Source organism: Dermacentor andersoni, chromosome 6, assembly GCF_023375885.2.
Source record: "Dermacentor andersoni chromosome 6, qqDerAnde1_hic_scaffold, whole genome shotgun sequence".
Taxonomy (NCBI): domain Eukaryota; kingdom Metazoa; phylum Arthropoda; class Arachnida; order Ixodida; family Ixodidae; genus Dermacentor; species Dermacentor andersoni.
This window is the reverse complement of record NC_092819.1, coordinates 125,537,479-125,558,082: the sequence shown is the minus strand read 5'-3', so window position 1 is coordinate 125,558,082 and position 20,604 is coordinate 125,537,479. Positions and strand designations below refer to the sequence as shown.

At 46.0% G+C, this 20,604-nt stretch overlaps 1 protein-coding gene across 1 annotated transcript; it reads left to right on the top strand.

Annotated features, from left to right (window-relative positions):
* The first annotated feature begins 283 nt into the window (after window positions 1-283).
* LOC126523299 (arylsulfatase B-like) lies at window positions 284-19,329 on the top strand. Its single transcript, XM_072288989.1, has 5 exons — window positions 284-403; window positions 2,104-2,230; window positions 7,746-8,039; window positions 17,260-17,696; window positions 18,377-19,329. Exons 1-4 carry the CDS (start codon window positions 284-286, stop codon window positions 17,472-17,474), a joined length of 756 nt encoding a protein of 251 aa, XP_072145090.1. The 3' UTR covers window positions 17,475-17,696; window positions 18,377-19,329.
* The last annotated feature ends 1,275 nt before the right edge of the window (window positions 19,330-20,604 follow it).

Here is a 20,604-nt window from a genome sequence, read left to right as displayed (position 1 = left end):
AATTCTGTTCACATATTGAAAGAAATATTTCTTCATGTTCTCTGTTTGTCCCTTCCAAAACAACCCGAGTAGGCGAACAGCATTTAAAAAAGTTGACGTGTTTGCTTGTTTAATAAGCTATGTGTTTTAGCGATGCACGTTTATTTCATTGGTCCAAAGAAAGCTGTGCAAGAACAAGAACTTACTTGTGTATTTCATCGTCCATGGTGTGCCCCCATGAACGAAGTTCCAGGTACGCCACACGGAGCACGGCAATGTTCAGACACAGAACACTGAAGTCTGGATGTTCCGTGATGCAACCCTGCGGTTGGGCGAGACTTACGGGTGCACCCATCTCGCGACAGCACAGACACTCGTGCTCAAGGAAGTTCGCGAGCACCTGGCAGTGTCCACATTCGCACCTGTAATGTGTAATGTGAAAGTAACAGTAATGTACGAACCAGAAGCCGGTACAGATTACACACGCAATTCGCAATGTTGCGTCCGGCACTGTTAACAGCTCGACTCATAGGTCCATCCAACACGAAGCTACAGGCACCGTGCTTGTTTAGGGCTTGGCCCTGAAATGCTTTCAATTGTTAAAACACGAAAATGACACGCCGCGTCATAGCTGGCCGCGAAGGAGAAAACGAGCAGGTTTCGATTAGATTTAACTGCGCATTGCGAATTCCAGGTAAAGTTTCTAAGCGACCGATGCAGCACGTAATAACAAGCATCTGTACGTACCAGTCCGTTCTTGAGAGTCGCGACGGCATGTCCAGGTTGTCTTCGTCGCCCGAGGTCGCATCGCTGCTCCCCTCGATGCTTTCCCGCTCCGGAGAGTCGGTGTCGAGGGCGCCGTCGTAGTACGCAACGACGCCGGCAGCGCGAGCCCTCAGCAGCAGGTCGCGCTCGTCAGTGCTCAAATCGCTGAAGTTGAGCCCAGCATCGCGAGCCAATGTGTCGTTGTCAGGGTCCATCGCGACGAGCGTCGAAGTTTGATAGAATGAAGTACAAGCTTATGGTCGCGCGTTTCTCGTCCCGCTAGCCATCACACTCCCGCTTTCGCTCTGCTGTCGGCTCTGTCTTGGCTCTGTTTCTGGCCGCGCGTTTGCGTTTTGCGCAGAAAAGCCGTAGCGCCGTGTGCGGACGCCGTTCTACTCACTGACGGCGCAACGTCACTACGAGACCGTGATGTCAGTACTCCTCGATAGGAGGGCGGGTGATTTAAACTGCGCTAGAGGTACGCGGACGCTTCAGAACGCATTTTCTCTTAAAATAAGTCTCTCCTTGGCACGAGACAAGCGTTTCGAGGCTTCTGGGGTGGTATTTCGACAGTCCACGTTGACTTTATAGTAACCTGTAGTGTCCCTTTAAAGTAACGTTGTAGAATAAATCATTCTTAGTCCATATACATTTTCTTGCCGGCTTCAACCCATTTTGCCTCTCTACCGTCGTATCTCCTTACCTCCCCATTTCCCCAGTGCGGGTTAGCAAACCGGTTTTTCCCTTGTCGCTAACCTCCCGAACTTCCCCTTTCTCTCTCTCTCTCTCTCTAAGCCATTTATCAGCAAACGATATACCATTTCCGCCCTTGGGCGTAACGATGCGGGTAGTCAGTCATTTAGCGATTAGATGAAGACCCTTTACCGCCAGCAAGATCATTTAAAAGGTATTTATTACGTTGTATTTCTCCTGAGTTACTATTGTATAAGCGTGTTTCCATATGAAATTTTATAATGGCGAAATTATACAGGTATATTTTAGTTGACGGAGGCGCATCATTATTTGAGTGGCTCTCTTATGTATTTAATTCTAATAGGTTGGATTTATGCATGATCGTTTTAAAATTAGGCTTCACTTAATCCTTCACCTCTATAGCCCTTCTTTTTCTTGATCCCCCGTTCGCTCGCCCTTTATGTGCGTGATGAGTTACCAGTTAGCACAACAAAAACATTTTGCCGCATTTAAACACCTAACAAAGCACTAATTAATAGATCTGTGGCGCTAATCATGACCATTCATTCAAAAAAGAAAAGTCTTCAGAAACAGTCGACTTGCTACCACTTACTTGTAGAATGCACCTTCAAAAATTTCATGCAGCTATTTTTGTTCTTTCCGCAGTCGTTCTTTCTCCTGCTGAGTCACCAGTCACCGCACGGCGCCGGAGAGCCTGAACCATTTCAGGCACCGCCGGAGAACGTCGACAAGTTTTCCTACATTGGAGAAAAGAACAGAACAATCTACGCAGGTCATAGTGCACCGTTCGTTTAGAATTTTTTTTCGTGCACAACCTAAACCCTTTTAACGCACATGTTGGCTTTGGTCAGACGCCTTCAAGCCTCATCGAGCTGTACCAATTTCTTGGGCACTTTTGGAAAATTTTCTCCATATGTAGGCAAATTCGTCGCACCTCCTTAGTGTAACAGCAAGTACAGCACAGCAAACTCATACACACCTAATGCGATTACCATTCTTTGGGAACATCACGCACTTATAAGGGTCTATGTTGCTGCATATGGCAACTGGCTTGAAACTAACTGTCATATACCAACTTGTGTCACTAGGAAATGTGCCGCTCTTCAGTGAACCTCCCTGACGCAAACGCGTGTCTCCGGTGCTGGCCAGAATCAAATCGCTGTTGCATATATATATATAAGCGCATTCACACAATCTTGTAATATATACTACCACAAACGCCACGCACGCACTTCGTGGCAGCGGCGCTAGCGGCTGCAGAGTGTTCCGACGGAAACGCGAAAGAATAGTCCTGCTGCAGGCACGCCTCATACACGATGCTTCTCTGCGGTGGTAATATGGTGTGTCGATACATTGTCTCAATACTAGTCGCATTAACGTCGGCAGTCATCACGAGATGAATGTCGATGATGTTCTGCCGCTGATTTATTTTCATAGCCGCCACAGGGGCTTAGCTGCTGTGGTGTTGCGCTGCTAAGCACGAGGCCGCGAGATCAAATGCCGGCATCGCCGGCCGCATTTTGGTGGGGGCGAAATGCAAAAAAAAAAAAGCGCCCGTGCCTCGTGCATCGGGGGCACGTTAAACATCCTCTGGTGGTCAGAATCATTCTGGAGCTCCCCACCATGGCGTGCTTTATAATCAAATCATGGTTCTGGCACGTGAAACGGCAGGATTCAATTAAATTTCTTTTCAAGCTGCAGAGCAGAATAAACAAGGGCACAAGATAACAAAAGCACACACCTCGGGCGCAGACTAACTCACAAACACAGGTGAAGGAAATCGTCCTCCTGTTTCAGGCAATACGACGCTAGCGTTGTATAAGAAAGTTTAAATGAACCTAATAAAGTCGGGCGGAGTCGGCGCGTGATGCCGAAATCCGGTCGTCGGATTCATGTACACACTAGCCCATCGGCCAGAGCGAGCGTCGACGCGAGTTCAGTGAACACGCGTTCACTCGCTGAACCCGTTTTTAAGATGCACCTAAATCTAGTCAAGTAGGGCCGGGTCAGCTCTACTTCTTTCCCGATCCGCTCACCTCCAGTTCATGCAAACGAAACTTATGAGGAGTAAATGTACATGAAGGAGCGTTAACGAGATGCGAGTATCCGGTTCAATGGCGCGCACTGAGCAACGTGAAATGGCGAATAACATACAAAGAAAGGACCACACCACCTTCCGAGGTGCAACATATGCCTGACAATATCAAGGAAATAAACACACTTAACTGCAGGTGGAGAATCTGCAAGGGCCAGCGCTTCAAACGCTTATGAGTAGAGAAATACCGCTAGACCTAGAGCCTTTGTGTATAATTCTAAGTGAGGCCTCGTTAATCCGGTATTCTAATAACTGCTACGAATGATCGGCGATTATTATTCAAACTGGTGGTGCTAGAAGCAGGTGGTGCTAGTAAGCGCGCAATTACACTGCAAAGTTGTGGCTGGTGTTGCTACTCCAGCCACAACTTTGTAGCTCGAGTAATGAAAATTCGTGAAGGTTCCAAAGGGGATAGTCGAAAAAAGCAGACAGAAGTCAAATATGTCCGACCTTGCCTGCTGTTGCATATACCGGAATTAGCTGGAAATTTTAGGACGCCGTAAACACAGAAATATATAGTAATCTAATATACCATGTGCCCCAGCTAACGTTAGCCGAGCTCTTCAATTAAAAAGAAAAGAATTGCAGGAGCAAGTTGTGAGATACACTTATAAAACCCGTCACCGGTCACGAGTGGTCTATCGACCCATCACCGTAGGTCTTAAAAGTGTGTATTGCACCGCAATATTTTTTAATCTGATTTCTTGTTCGACACCTTGGCTAGCGTTAGCTGGGACATCCTATAAAGCATTTCGTTTACTACAGCACTTGCTTTTTTGTCTTCCAATTTGAACAGATTTTTTTTCTATGACCTTGACAGGTAACGCTATTCCGCCTTCTCGGGCGATTTCTTGAATAGGTGGCAAAAATCTGCACGATAAATCGTAATATTGAGGAAGCTAAATAAATATTCACTCATTAAATTTTTATTCACCTTCTGGGACATGTTGAAATCGCGAAATTGTCACGTTTGCTTAGCGAGAATCATAAGGCTACTCCACCTACACGATATCCTTCCTTAAAATGCACTACGAGACACATTCACGTTCCAGTTGTCAATTTCGCAAATGTGTTCATCAGCAGTTAGGGATGCTCTTAACTGTAACGTAAATGTATATTCAGAAGACTTCGAAGACGGATGTATTGTGAAGTGGCACTACCTTATAATCCTTGACAAGAAGACATGGGTTCCTTGCTCTTCCGCCTCAATTTCTCAATTGCAACATATGACGTCAAGTGAGCAGGAAAATAAAATAACTAATAAATGTTTTATATAGGCTAACGTGGCTTAGCAACTTGTATTAGAAGCACTGCCCGCCTCTTCAGGCAGTCCAGTTGAGCAAGTGAAATTACACTACATGTTACAATACGATTTTTAAAAGCTGTTCCAATGACCAAAAAATTAATAAAGCAAGCACTCCGCACATACGATATTTGAACGCGCGTATTATTCTGGTGTTTTCTCTGCGAGTAATTCGATATGGAACATCGTTTGTACCTCAATAACAATCTCTTCTGTTCATGCTAAACGACTACATACATCTAAATTCGTTATTCCCACAGATAAACTTCTTGTGGCACTAGTGCAAGGGAAAGAAGGCAAGCAATCTATCATACAAAAATTGGCAGTAGTCCCAAGTTAAACCCATGTTACCTATCTTAACTTGCATTACACCCTATAGAAGCTGTAGGGGGCACGCCCTGCTGGTGAGCAGCACCATCCGGGTACACCATTTGGCAACTCCAGAATTAGTTATTTGTGCTGGCAACACTGCTCAAACAAAGATGGCTATGTCATCTAGATTCACGGTCGTTCTTTCGCTTCGTGCTAGGCTAGAGTTTCTCTTTTGTGGCTTGCATGCAGGTGCTTCGTCGAAGCTGAAAAAGTTCTAGCATTCCTACAGTCTTAGTGCCTTATTTTGATTCGCCTCAAAGATTTTAGCGACAGAACAGTGGAAATAATGGCGCTGCGTGCGCAAGCGTCCGGTATTCCTACAGACTTTCTTAAAAATAAAAAGCCGGTTAAAGACAAAACAAAGGTTTAAAAAAGTGGCAGTTTCGCACAATAATGTAAGTATCGATTGCAAGAGGAAATTAGTAGAAACCATTATTAATGAGGATAGTAGTTTGATCGGCCGTACAAGCTTGTAAACACTCGCTTATTAACTAAATTAACAAGCATGGTGTCATCGCCCACAGGCAAACACGTACACATTAAACTCGATGACGACGAACACTCCATGTCAAAATACTGGTGCGACGAAGCGTGGCAGCAGTAACGAGCGAAATTACCTTCATGCTGCCTATCACTTCAATGAAAACTGAGCGGCAAGAACACAGCGCGCGCAAAGCTACGAGCCGACGGCCCACCTAAACTCTACCGGCAAAGCAGATCGCTTTCAAGATAAAACTCGCGCGACCACGCGCGGCAGCGCCATACGCAGTTGCTGCCAAAGTAAATCGCCCCCCTACCTCCCTTCCTTCCTTCTAGTTACTTGCGCGCGACGGAAGACTGGGCGCTTCCTCCCCGCTTACCTCCCTTGCGCGCGCAAGATTAGGCCGTGAACGTCGGCTCACCCTCACACGCTTTCACTAGAACACACAGGATAAGCCGCGCGCGGCGACGGCATTATAGCCCTTGGAATTTGTCTGGAACATCAAGGCCATGGCGATGGCAAAGATGCACCTGGAGTGTCCATATAATTGCTATCGCAACAAAAGTTAAAGCCTTCGTGCATAGCGGGCCTACTGAAGGTGCATGCACTTGTTTGCTGCGTTGCTACACTGCTACAGACACGCAACTTGACTGTAGCGGGCCTCCGAAAGGTTCATGCACTTATTCGCTGCGCTGCTTCCCTGCTACGGATACAAAACTTAACTGTAGCGGGCTTCCGAAAGGTGTATGTACTTACTTGTACGCTGCGTTGCTTCACTGCTACAGATAGTATACTTGACTGTAGCGGGCCTCCGCAAGGTGTATGCACTTGTTCGCTGCGTTGCTTCACTGCTACAGATAAAATGCTTGACTGTAGCGAGCCTCCCATTCATGCATGCACTTCATACAGCGAAGCTCTATGTGGCTAGCCGATTCATCCGTCCGTCCGTCTTTCGGTCGCCTGTACGCTGAAAACTCCTCCGGCGCAACCCCATACGCGTGCGCGAACAAAAGAAAAAGAGGCGCCCGATTGGCCAACGCCACCTAGATAGTACAAGGCACGATTACTTCGATCCATGAGGTCACGCTACCTGGCCCGAAATTTCCATTGACAAAGCTGGCGTGATGAAATCGGTGTCGTCAAAATCACTGTTGCCTACTCGAGAGGATTATCATTAGATTTTGTGGCAGTCGGTCCAGGTAACATGAGGTCATGGATCGTAGTGAAAAGGCATTGTGCTACCTTGGTGGTGTAGGATTAGCTGCACCGGTAGTGACATCGTTGCTCTCCATTACAGGGGAAGCGCGAAACAGTCGCACCATGAAGCTGCGTCGATTCAGCGTCTGCTCCAAGCAATCAAAAGCACTGTCAAACGCTGCCTGGGTACTTGGCGCGGTGACACATGTGCAGCAACCACGCTCCCGTAGCTGTCCATTCACAGCCACGGAAAGTTGTCAGCGAGTATAGTATGCCTATGTTTACAAGTTCATACGGTCGATAAGGCTACTATCCTTACATCGCATAGCTGTGCACTAATTTCCTATTGAAATGGATGATTCGCCTTTCCGGGGCAACTGCTACTTTTTTTCTTCTGAGCAATACCACTTGAATTAATGCAAATGCATGACTTCAGACACGAATTCAACCAGTTGTAGCGGAATTTAGCTGTATAGGCAGCGTCTGAAGGCAAACTAGCGGTGCTGTGTACAGACTGGATCTTCCAAATCTAGAACGAGTGCCGTTTGCAGTCGCTCCGAAATTTGTTGCTACCAAATAAACTGTCAAGTAACCGCGCTAAATCGTCACGGCGTGACCTGAAGGAGCGCTTATGGCCTCAAGACTGTCATTGCTAGGTGTCATCTGAGTTAATTGATTAACATTGATGCCTATGTCAATTGACAAGACGTTTGCATGACGGATGTTCTGGACTTTAAAATGTTTTCATGAAGGTCAAATTTTCAAGCTGCATTCACTGATCGTCGATGATTTATCTTCATTACCTCCAGCGTGCTGATGTGTCCCTTATATCTGTGTAGGAATGTTGGACGCACTGGACCAGTCTGTGGGCGAAGTGTTCAAGGCTCTCAGCGATGCTGACATGCTCGACAACACGCTCCTGATATTCTGCAGCGACAACGGCGGACAACCTTGGGGTATCCACACGACCCGCAGTTTCAACTGGCCCCTGCGCGGATCCAAGGGCACGGTCTGGGAAGGAGCAACGAGAGTCCCCGCTTTCGTCTGGAGTCCCCTCCTGGCCAACACTCGAAGGGTGTCCGACCAACTCATGCACATCACGGACTGGGTACCCACGCTGTACTCAATCGGAGGTTAGTTCAATACTCACCACAGTTAATGTTCCTGGGAAGAATAACAAGAAAGCGCAGCAGAACAGGAGAATCCGTAATTGTTTGGGACCGCAATTATTTATATTGAACTGTTGTAAAAGTGGAAGAGGCCGCGTGATAGCGCTCTTAATATAGCGGTCGATCTGCATACGATGATGTTCTGGCTGCGCTCGGCAAAACAGTTTCGTTCACACAACCGACAGTGGGAACTTAACCGGGACGCGGCCAACTTCACGGTGCCTGTTACTGTGAAATCGTACAAAATTATAGCTCGGTCAAGGTACCCGCCTCTTACTACGATAGCAGCTGGCCCTCACCGGAAAACGCAATCTAGTCAATAACGTTTTCTTCTTCTCGACGCCGCCGTACAACGCCATGTTCGTCCACAATATTCACCTGCATGTTCACTCAACGTCCCTGCTATGACCCCAGCAATACACGCACAGATGCCACCAGCCTGAAATGCTATGTGGTGCACAGAAGCCACAAATTGATAAGCGCGGACGTTGTGCAGCAGCTGAGCGGTTAATGCGTCAAGCAGCAAACTGTACATCGCCGCTAGACAAGGCATGAGTTTGATCCTCAACGGTGGTGTTACAGGTAGTTTCGGTTTTTCTTGACCGTTCGCTGAAGGCTTAAGCATAGCATGATGAGGAGGCCAGGGCTGACGGTGTAGCGGAAAAGAGCAGTGCAATAGGCACTAAGCAGCCAGATGCACAAGTATCGGTTGCCTGTTACACTGGCAACGCCTTCATAGAAGCAATGTACAACTGCCACGCTAATGAAGCTCTGTATCCCACGCCGACGCAGCCACTTCCTTCACCTGAGCGAGAAACAATTATGGGCCGCTTGTGTGCCCTATATTCCTGCTTTTTTTTCGTTTCTGTTTTTATTCGGGAGGATTTGCCCCAAAGCATAAAGAATAAAACAAAGTTGAATAGAGCTTCCAACTCTGCAGCGTCTAAGAACTGCATCAGTGTGTTCGTAAATTTATTGGCCACCCAATGGTCGCAGTTTTCAGGCAGGTCTTCCTTTAGTCCAGCCTTCTTTTTAAATTCTTTATTCTGATCGGCCGCGTCCCAGGACACATCCGAAAAGTAGGTGTCGAGCATATGACATTGTCACAGGAGCCCAGCACTTGGACCACTTTCCTTGGTCGCCTTTTGTCGAGGTGATCGATGGTTTAAGGGCCCCTTCAGCACGAAGCCTCCGAAGATATACTTCCTGCTCTCTGGTAAGGTGACGGGGAACAAAGCAGAGAAACCGCGGAATAAAGGCGCGTGTGTCCTGTCGGAAACCAGATTTGAGTGCTTTGTGGAGAGCGGGGAACCGATGGAATGGATAGAGTTGTCTCAGATGATGCAATTGATCGAACTAGTTAACCTAACTATTCCTGGTTTCGATTTGTACCATTGCTATCCCCCCCCCCTGCATCTTGTTTGATAATTATAGATAGTTTTTATTTTTTATTTTTATTTATAAATACTGCAGCCCCATAGGAGGGCCATTGCAGGAGTGGGTAAAAACAGTGGTGAGCAAAAAATAAAGTGAAATCAACAATGCCTCTTACAACATCGTTACAATCGTTTACAAAATCTTACAAATTGTTTTCATCGATTGTTAAAAAGCAACGACACAGCGTTATGCACACAGAAAGTATAAACTTAACCTAATTTAAGTAGTTACACATACTGGGGTTTTCATAGAGAGCACTTTCGAATTCGCTTATCGGGAGTGAACGAAGGCTGCCAGGTAAGGAATTCCATACTTCTATTGTGTGGGGAAAGAAGCTGTACTTGAAAGTATTTGTACGGGCATAGAAAGGATTAAGAATAAGCTCGTGGAAGTTACGCGTGCAAGAAGACTTGGTGAAGATATGCAAACTGTGTTTGAAGTATGATAGGACTTGTTAATTATGTAGTGAAAAAATTTTAATGATTCCACTTCAAGACTTATTCAAAGTAATGTTAGCCTCAGCGTAGGGCAGACGAGGGTGAAAAATAGCGGTCATACCGGTGAAAACTGGAACGCACAGCTTTTTTCTTAGCTGCTTCTAGTTTATGTTGTTTTGGTTATGGGGTGACCAGACTGTTGCGGCATTATCGATAACCGGCCGAACAAGAGTTTTATACATTAAGAGTTTAGTTGCCTTCGAAGCCTTTTCCATAGTATGACGTAGGTATCCAAGTTGTTTTAGGGCCTTTGCACTCGTTTGGTCAATGTGTGTAGTCCATGAGACATTGTGAGTAAATGTTACGCCAAGCTATTTGTATTGTCGAACTCTGGTTAAAGGTGACCCGTTCAAGGAATATGTCGCAATTACAGGTGCTGCTCTTTCCGTGAAGGAAAAAACAACCTTTTTTTTTTCAAATTATAGTTCACTTTCTATTTTTCACACCAAGCACCGAAAGAGACAAAGGAATCGTTCAGTCGCTTAGTCTAGTCGCAGAGTCAATCACGTCGTATAAGACGCAATCGTCAGCATAAAGACGAATGCTGGAGGAAACATGTTTTGGGAGGTCATTGACATAAATTAAAGACAATAAAGGACCCAGGACGGATTCTTGAGGAATCCCGGAGAATACTTCAAGTATGGATGACCTTGCAGAACTAAAGTCGACGTATTGGGACCGGTTAGAAAGGAAACTAGCAATCCAATCGACCAGACGGGAATTTTTTAGTATAGCATTCCATTTTTGCAAGAGGTGAGAATGAAGTAATGAATCGAAAGCTTTAGAAAAATAAATGAAGATAGCATCAATCATTTACCGAGATCCAACTGATAAGCAATGTCATGGGTGAAGTCGGTTAAATACGTCATAGTACTGAAACCACGTCTAAAGCCATGCTGAACATTAGTTAGAATGTTGTTCGACTCAAGAAAATCTAGTATGTGTTTCTAAATATGTTTCAGCATTTTGCACGATTCTGAAGTTCAAGAAATTGGTGAATAATTCGTTACGTTTGCCTTCTTGCCTGATTTATACCATGGTATTACTCTTGCATGTTTCCATGATTAAGGAACGATTCCTGTATCTAGAGACTTATCGAATATAATTTCAAGATAGCGGGATGTCCATTGTGAATAGCGAAGTAAAAACGAATTCGGAATACCGACGGAGCCACTTGACTTCTTGTGTCTAAATTTAAAATCAAATTAAGAATGCCATTAAGATCAACTGAAATGTCGGAAATAGAAAAATCTGAATCATTATCAAAAGCATGGTAGGCATGAGAATCGTTTGCATACACCGAATGGAAGTATTCATTGAATGCATTGGAGATGAGTGCAGGATCGTTTATAGTGTCGTCATTGATAGTCAATGAAGATGACTCAGTAGTACGCATGACAGAATGCGAGAACTTCCGAGGAATATTTCTTCGCAATCCTGGCAGCTCGACATGAAATAAAGTCTTTCGCGAAATTAATTTTCAAATTTAGTTCCTCTTTGGCAGAGGTGAATCTAGCAATTGCATCAAAGTCATTACTCCGTTTTGAGCGTCTCAGTCTTCTAACGTGGCGTGATAATTGCAAAATTTCTTTAGTGATCCAAAGGAGTGCACAATTTTTCTTTTTACTTTTTAACGGAACAAAGCGTTGAATATACAGCTTTGTAATGTTTTCAAATTACCGAACTAATGTATTCACGTCACAATCTTTATTGAGTGTGCAAAACGATTCAAAACGTTCTGATAAGGCATCAAGAATAGACGTGTCGTCAGAGCGATTAAAGTCGAAAAAAGTTAATTTCGTCACGTTGTTTACAGACTGTGCAGTTTAGCGATATAGACACTGCCTTGTGATCTGAAATTCCGTCAATAATTTCACACTCAGACCGCTTATCAACAAGGTCTGAACTAATGAACACCAGGTCAAGAAGTGCGTTTTGTCTTGTTGCGCTATCAACTACTTGTGTAAGCCCAAAAGATAAAGAAAAGTTAAATAGTTCGCTACCTAAAGAACTGTGATGCGATAATGAGGACCAGTGAATATCTGGTGTGTTAAAGTCTGCCGTTACAATTAAACTAGATGCATGAAAACTGTGCGTGGTGATATAATCAGCGAGAAGAAAAAGGTTATCGGGTGAGGATGCAGCTGGATGGTAGAAAACAAAGGCTATGATTGTAATTTTTTTTTTTTTTTTTTTGCTGAGGTACAATTTACACCAAACAGACTCAAGATCTGCTGGAGGACAGATAACCGAAAACTTTAAGTCATATTTGCAAAAAAGGGTCACACCGCCTCCCCTGCCCGTTTTGCGGCCTGATCGGAACGTTCATAGCCGGGTGGAGTGATTTCAGAGTGATATATGCGATCGTGAAGCCAGGTTTCAGTGACACCAATGAAATGAGGGGAATAGGAGGCTACCAGGGAAAGGAACAGCGGGAACTTATTTACTAGACTTCTTGCATTCAAATTCAAGAAAGTAAGCTTGTAAGAGCCGCGGATATGTCAAGGTGAAGACGACGTAGCCGGGAGAGTGTTATCAGAAACGCTCGAATTATTCACTACGGTGTTTGCAGCGAGACCTGAATCGTCAACTAGGCATTAGCTGCGTCATTCCACCTGTAGCGGATACCATTTATAAAAATCTGGTCATAACGCAACCTCACCACAGAGCCATGATCACGAAAAAAAGAGGTTGCTGCCCATAGCGTTTTGCGAATGGCACGTAGGTACGAAGGGCAGGTACGAGGAATCTTCAGTTATGTAAAATTTTGTTCCTTTCAGCTTTGAGACAATTTTCATTATTTTTACTTTGTTCCTAAAGTCTAGTACTCGTAATATAACTGGGCGCGATCTACCATCACGTTTGGTGCCAATTCTGTGACAACGTTCAATGGGCGGGCATTCAATTTGAAGTTTCTCTGTGAAAAATTGGTGTACATTAGACAAAAGCGTATGTGTGTTTGCAGCATTGTGTTCCCCATGTCCATGCAAAATTATATTGTTGCGTCTCGAGCGATTTTCAAGGTCATCATTCTCTTTAATTAGTTCCGAAACGGCCTGAGATAAAGAGCGTACGTCAGAACCAGAATGGTCAAACGAGACTCTAGGATCAGCGCTAGTTTTTTCGAGAGCCGCCACACGGGATTCCAGAGCGTCAAAACGCTTGTTAACAGTTTGCTGAAAAACCTCGATGTCAGCGATGTCACGAGCGATCGTTTTTTGCCCAGCCAATAGTTCCGTCAGCATTCCGGAAATATGGTTCAAGTTATAATCAGGTTCAGCAGATGAACACGAAGTTTCGTCTGAATTACTGGTGTTACGAATCGTCTTTCTCGTAGGACCGGCATTTAATTTTACATCACCGCTAAGGACAAGCCATTTCGCGCAGAACAGTGCATGCATAAAACAAGACAAAAAGCTCTGTGGGCAAGAGAGCAGCAGCAAACAACGATCATCTGATCTCAAACAATGGGCGGGTTTAAAGTAACGTACCTGCACGAAAAACAAGGCGCGATTAAGCATCCTGTCGGTGCTGCTGCGGTCTTCCCCACTGACGAGGGAAGCCGGGTACAGGACCTTTAAGCGTTGTATCGAGGACGTTATGGACAAAGAGCATGCTCCTATTGGGCCATCCGATCGGCCCATCGTTGGGTCACATATAAATTGGAACCATATGGCACGACGATAGGACTACTATCGCACTTGCCAAAGCTGTCACACGGGGAGGTGACAGGGCAGTTCGGACGCATCATACGCGGGCACAGGCTGTAGCTTCAAATGCAGCGCATGGTCTACGGACGCATCCATTTCGAAGCAGCGGGTTGAAGATTCCAGGTGAAATTTAAAGAAGCTGCACGAAAAACAAGACGCGATTAAGCATCCCGTCGGTGCTGCTGCGGTCTTGCCCGCTCCTCAAATACCCCAACTCACCAACTACCCTATTCATTGTCTAACTACGTACCTTGTGATCATGATTGGCATTCTCGTTGCAACTAAATAAACACTTTCTGCGCAGCACTGGTCGGTGTATGTAGCCGTGCATGCTTAAAGAACCAACTTTCACTAAATTATGTCGTGGCTCTGAAGCTCTAGACAGGGTTGACAGAGGGTGTATATACGCTTTATTACATGGTGGTGGTATGAAATGACACAACAAAACAAACCCAAGTTCAGATATTCTTAGCCATCGTAGGTTCAAGTGAAAGAAAGTAAAGCTTCTGGCATGCAAGTGTTTGTTTCCAAACGCCTCTATAGTGGCAATAACAGCTGCTTAGCTGAGTGACAGAGTGACGAACGCGAATGAATTTTATTGCGATAGCAATTACATGGACACTCCAGGTACATTTCTGCCATCGCCGTCGCCCTGAGATACCGCATAATGTCCAAAAGCAAGAAAATCGACGCCGCGCACGTGCGCGGCGTATGTACAGGAGACGTTACCGTGTGCTGTACGCACGAGTAAAAGCGAGCTAGGATGAGCCATCGATCGCGCCTAAATCTCGCCCACACGAGCAAAGGGAATGGGGAGGAAGCGCGCCATCTTCCGACGAACTTAAGAATCCGAGGGGAGTGGAAATAGGGAAAAGGCGTTCTACTCCCTGGCGGCCCGTGCGGTTATGCACGCACACCCGGGCTGCTATATCTTGCAAGCCATCTGCGACGTGACAGACTCTGGCCCCGCGCTGTGTTTTCGTTGCTTATTTCACCTCGATGCGGGCCGGGGCACGAAGGTCAATTCGCTCGCTGTTGCTGCCGCGTTTCCTCACTCCATTGTTTTGACAGCGAGTTTCCGCGGGCATCGAGTAAGGTCTGTTCATTTTTGCTTGTGCGCGCGTGACACCACTCTTGTTAGTTTACTTGGTCTGCCTATGATTATAAGGTGATACTGCCGATAAAACTTCTATCCATACTTTGTATAGCTAGCTCTCCACTAATTGGCTATCGCCGTCGATACTCTGCCTTTTGCGCGAATGTGCGTCTTTTCTTTTTAGGTCTCACAGTTGTAAAAGAAATGTCAGATTTCTGTTTAAAAATGACGGTGCTTGTTTCCAGTTAAACATCCTACCTATCGCATTTCTTTTCTATTTTTTGTATGTTGCATAAAGACATTAATGTTCGCTGTGTTAGTTCTATATTGCAAGATGCTCATATTTACAATGACGTTTTCCTCTGCATAGATATTGTCTGTAAAAGCAGCTATATGTGCAAAAATGTGTGTGTACGCGATTGCTACTGCATGCAACTCTATCAAGGGCCTCACCTTACAAGAATTTTGTGATTACTCGTCATTAAATTTTGCTCAAAGAGAATGAATTCAATTTCATAAATTAAGAACACAAAATATTGCAGCACATCCACTTTCACAATGACGATCGTCGGTAATACGATGGGTATTCAATCAGTGTTGCTACACACCGTACTGCTAGTCACGTTTGTTTAAATCTGGAGTGGTCATTCTGAGACTTCTGCTGCTTCGCCTATAAGCGACGTACACTGTCCCCGGTATCACCCCACGTTGGTATGGCACTCGCTTGCCGAGATTGCCCATGAGCATGACGACATACAACGACTGTATGATGATGACACAGTGACAATGATGGAACAACCGAGAAATGACATCAATGGAAGTCCAAAGACTCTTTTCAAGGGCTTTACGTGCCAAAACCACCTCTTCATTATAAGGAACGCCGTAGTGGATGACTCCGGACTGGTTTTGACCACCGGGCGATCGTTAACTTGCCCCAGCGCACGGGACACCGGCGTATTTGCATTTCGCCCCCATGGAAGTGCGGCCGCCGTGGCAGGGATTCGATCCCATGACCTCGTGCTTAGCTGCGCAATACCATAGCCGCTAAGCCACTGTGGCAGGGTTGAAGGACAAAGGTGCATGACGATGGTGGCATGATGTCACTCAGAGTAATTCTGAAATGATGACGATGCTACATTGATGACAGCGTCACAACGATGGCGCGAGCCCACTGGAACAGTGACGAGTGTATGAAGACAACCAGATGACGAAGTTGGACTGACGACGATGGCATGGCGCCGAGGACATGACGGTGATCACATGACCACAGATGCGCGACACTGACTGTCTGACAACGATGCAACGACGGCTACGGTACGACAACGGTGACCTAATCACGACTGAATGACTGCAGCAAGATTACGCAGAATGACGGAGTCGGAATGACGTCGATGGAACGACGAAGACAATATGACGATGACTTGACAACAATGGGTTTATGTTTACGAAGTGATGATGATGATGAAGCGACAGCCTGATGACGGCCGCAGGAAGACAATGGTATGATGTGTCTGCTTGACAACAATGGCGTGAAGACAACGGCATGACAAGAGTGGGATGACAAAAGGTAGAATGATTACGATCGAACGACCATGGCGGCATTATGACGGCGTTATGACAAGTGCATGGCGAGACAGTATGACCACAATACAATGACGACGATGACACCACAATGCTATGAGGACAATGACGACGAATCTATGTCGGCGGTACCCGCCGCGGTTGCTCAGTGGCTGTGGTGTTGGGCTGCTCAGCACGAGGTCGCGGAATTGAATCCCGGCCACGGCGGCCGCATTTCGATGGCGGCGAAATGCGGGAACGCCCGTGTACTTAGATTTAGGTGCACGTTAATGAACCCCAGGTGGTCGAAATTTCCGGAGTCCTCTACTACGGCGTGCCTCATAATCAGAAAGTGGTTTTGGCACGTGAAACCCCATAATTAAATTTTTTCTATGTCGACGGTGGCGTAACGACCCCTGTGCCTCGAAGACCGCATGACGACGATGGTGTGGCGACGACGGCAAGACGACAGTCGGATGACGAAGCTGGAATGACAGTGATGCAATGATCACAACGCCATCCTGACGAGGAGCCAGATCCTAGAGTCCGAAGCTATTAAACAACATGGGCCACTGAGTTGGCGTAGAAGGTGTGAGGATGATGGTATGACGATAGATAACAAAAGTGTGATGAAGACGATAGTACGACCACGACAGCATCACGGCTACGAACGCATACCTAGTGGCCCAAGTTGTCTTTAAACTTGACCCACAGACGGATGGACAAACAGACAGACCAGCAGACCTAAAGCGGTCGAACTAGGCAAAGAATGCTAATCACATGAAAAAATAAAACGGAAGTAAAATTTTGGTTCCACTTAGTTTGCTTTTCCCATTTTTATGTGGCGTGCTAATATATTTTTCATTCAACGCCTGCTTTTTCAGGAGGCGACGTTGCCGCGCTAGGGGAACTGGACGGATTTGATATGTGGCAGTACCTGTCTCAAGGAATAGGCTCGCCTCGTGTCGAGATGCTCTACAACATCGACGACCGGTTTTTGAACAACGCAGCTCTGCGACTGGGCCGTTACATGTTGGTGCTTGATGGTACCGGGTTCATGAATGAGCGCTACGCTCGACCAGGTAGCGGCCGTCCGTAAGACGACCTCGATAAGTTGCTCACTCAGTCAACAGCTGCCAAAGTGCTCAGAGGCTTCTACAAGAGGGACCGGCTAAACTTTCCCAAGGACTGGAGAGAAAGAGCAACGTTGAAATGTGGTAATCCAGGCAACGAACGATTTCACCCGAACGACGCGGTCCACCTCTTCGAGATAATAGAAGATCCATGCGAACTGAACAATGTGGCCAGCTCACATCCAGAGGTAAGAACTGATCGCAATTCTTTCCGGAATGGCAACATAAACTATTATTTGATGATTGTATATGAGTGTTACATAACAAAATGTCGAATACATAGCTAATATGACTTTATTAAAGTAAGCAAACCAATAACCTACCAAGCAGCAAACGAACAAGCAAACACGCAACAAAGCACAAAACAAACACGTGTATCTGATGTATATCAGCCTACTACTGCCATAAATAAATTGCGTCAGTGAGAGGGCAGTGTAAAAGAAGCAATACGGATAGCCATGTCACCACCAGCGGTTCGTGTTAACGCTACTAGACTTGTTATGTCGCATAATTTGAGTAGAAAGAAGTAAAGCACGTTCCATAGAGCTCGAATGGCTATTCTAGCGCATCCCACCTGCGGTTAAAGCACCAGTTTCAAGGGTATAAAAATTACAAACAGTGATAAGTTGCTTGAGAAAGGGTGGCACCTTATCCCTGTTGGTAACTTTTATACCAAAGTGTGCTACTCCATCTGTCGGCAATTTCCTGATTTCAGCTTAATGGACGTCACTTGGGACGGTAGGATTTGGTATTAAAGGTGACGAACAAGGCTTGTCGTGATGGGCAATCGATTATGTAATGGCTGCGATAGCATTGTTTTGTCTGTATTTGAGCAGATGCACGCAAATAATTTCTTGTGGTTAAACAGGTTGTGGAATACCTCAGGACGTGCATCGCCGCCTACCAAGCCGAGGCAATGCCAGTGCAGTATGAGCCCAAGGATCCCGCTGGCTTTCCGGAGAACCACAATGGAACTTGGGCGCCGTGGGTGCATACATTGTGCTGATAGCATCGAGTGTGTTGTCTTCGCACACAGCGATACTTAGCGTAGAGTGAAGCGTATCTCACAGCGGTCTATCGTGCCCGGGACATTAATAGAAGACTTTGCTGACAAAAAACGCATTTTGAACAACAAATAACGTCTGTAAAAACGCTTAGCTTTCGACAGACAGCGTTTGCTCTTAGGAGTCTGTTAGGAAAAGCTTGTGACGAAGTCAACCTCCACTATGGTTCTTAGCCGATCTCTCAAATATACGCGAACAAATCGTGAACATACGTTTCTTTTCTAATGCCATAAATCGTACAACTTGTATATAGTGGCACTCGCGGTACATCTACCTGATTTTATACGTAACATTTTAACACTGATGTTTAACACTGAATTTCGCCCCGCTGCTTAATTTGCTGATCTGCAGGTGCTTGCGGCATTTATTTTCATTGTGTGCATATTTGTGCGAAGGGGTGAGTGTTACGTGTTAGAGCCAGAACCTTCCATGTTGTAGAACACCTCCCTAATTTCACCAGTGACGGCATGCGCCGGACTCACTCCCCTTGCGCGTGATGCTTGCCGCTGTAAAACCAGGTTAATGCAATGTCTTTTGAAATACTAAATATGTCGTCGTGTGCTTGTACCGCAACCAAGGAGGTGAACGTCAGCCCAGCATGTGATGTTGTAACACGACGTTCTAGCAACAAGCGACGCGACGACAGGGGAGCGACGCTCTAGTCAAGGTATGCGGCAACCACATGGAAGCGACATCGTGAAAAGAAGTAGCGATTATTTTCAATACTACTCGATTAATAGAATCATGTTCCCTTAACCATAATATGCAAACCTGCCACTGCGGAAACGTTTTAACCAGTGTGCTTCATCTGGGTCGGCTGCCAGGAACATATAAATAAAAAAATCACCGTCCACGCAGTCCCTCCAGATGGTTAACCTGCGAAGCTGAAACGTGTGGCCATGGTGTTTACCACTTGGTTAAGCCCGACGCTTCATTAAACGACGGCATGGTAGGCTGCTCCATCCTCGATACGCAGTTGCTGCTTGCGCTTGGCTGCACGAGCCTGTCCTTGTGCCCGGGCTGCAATCGGCACAGCGTACACGAGGTTATTCGCGGTTCTGCTGGCGGCGTTGCTTATCGAAACCTACCTGCTCCTATGGAGTACGTATGACGTGCGGCCTACGCATTTCGGAGTCGGGGAGAAATTGCGGCGCGCGCGCTCGGCTACGATGGAGAGCAACGACGTCACTACTGGCGCAGCTAATCCAACACCACCTAGATAGCACAAGGCCTTTTCGCTCCGATCCATGACGTCATGTTACCTGGCCCGACTGCCATAGAATCTAATGGCGATGCTCCCGAGTACGCAACAGTGATTTTGACGTCATCGCATTAATCAGGCCAGCCTTGTCAATGGAAATTTCGGTCCAGGTACTGTGACGTCATGGATCGGAATAAACAAGCCTTGTGCTATGTAGTTGGTGTTCGCTAATGTTACGCTTCTCCTTCTTTCTTTCTTTTCCTCGCGCATGCGCATGGGGTTGCGCCGGAGGGGTTCTTAGCATTCAGGCAACCGACAGACGGACGGACGGACGAATCGGCTAGCCATATACAGCTTCGCTGTAAAAATAATCGCACTATTTTATTGCCGAGTTAAATGCGCTCCTTAAATGGCTCTATCTTCGTACCTCTGTTACAGGCTCAGGGAGGCTCCATCTTGTAGGAGAGAAAAATATTTGCAGCTGTATTAATAAAATAGCATTTTACGATACCAAAAAGCATGATTAGTCAGCCAGAGAAGGTGCAAAAAGATAATACGGGTGGCAATGCGGCCTTCAATTTAGCCCGCCACCTCGCCGTGACATTCTGGGCATTGATGTCGTCCGCTGCGGCCTACTTAATTCTTTATTTGTAAAAATGGAGTTCACATTATGCTCGAAAGGAAACAAGGACTGAAAATGGCAAGTTTCAGAGACTTTTACTGAGCCAAGGCAACCCACTTACGGCAAAATACTTTCAAGTCCATGCCTCACGCTGACGTATCGGTATTTGGTGTTGGCGCAAAATTAAAAAAAAAAACTTTGTGACCTTC

What these genes read in the sequence shown, in the direction of transcription:
- LOC126523299 (XM_072288989.1), top strand. Translation starts at nt 284, where the DNA reads ATGTTCCGTGATGCAACCCTGCGGTTGGGCGAGACTTACGGGTGCACC. An exon ending in GAACAGAACAATCTACGCAG is followed by an intron (nt 2,231 to 7,745) that starts GTCATAGTGCAC and finishes ATATCTGTGTAG; the next exon opens with GAATGTTGGACGCACTGGAC. An exon ending in CACGCTGTACTCAATCGGAG is followed by an intron (nt 8,040 to 17,259) that starts GTTAGTTCAATA and finishes CTGCTTTTTCAG; the next exon opens with GAGGCGACGTTGCCGCGCTA.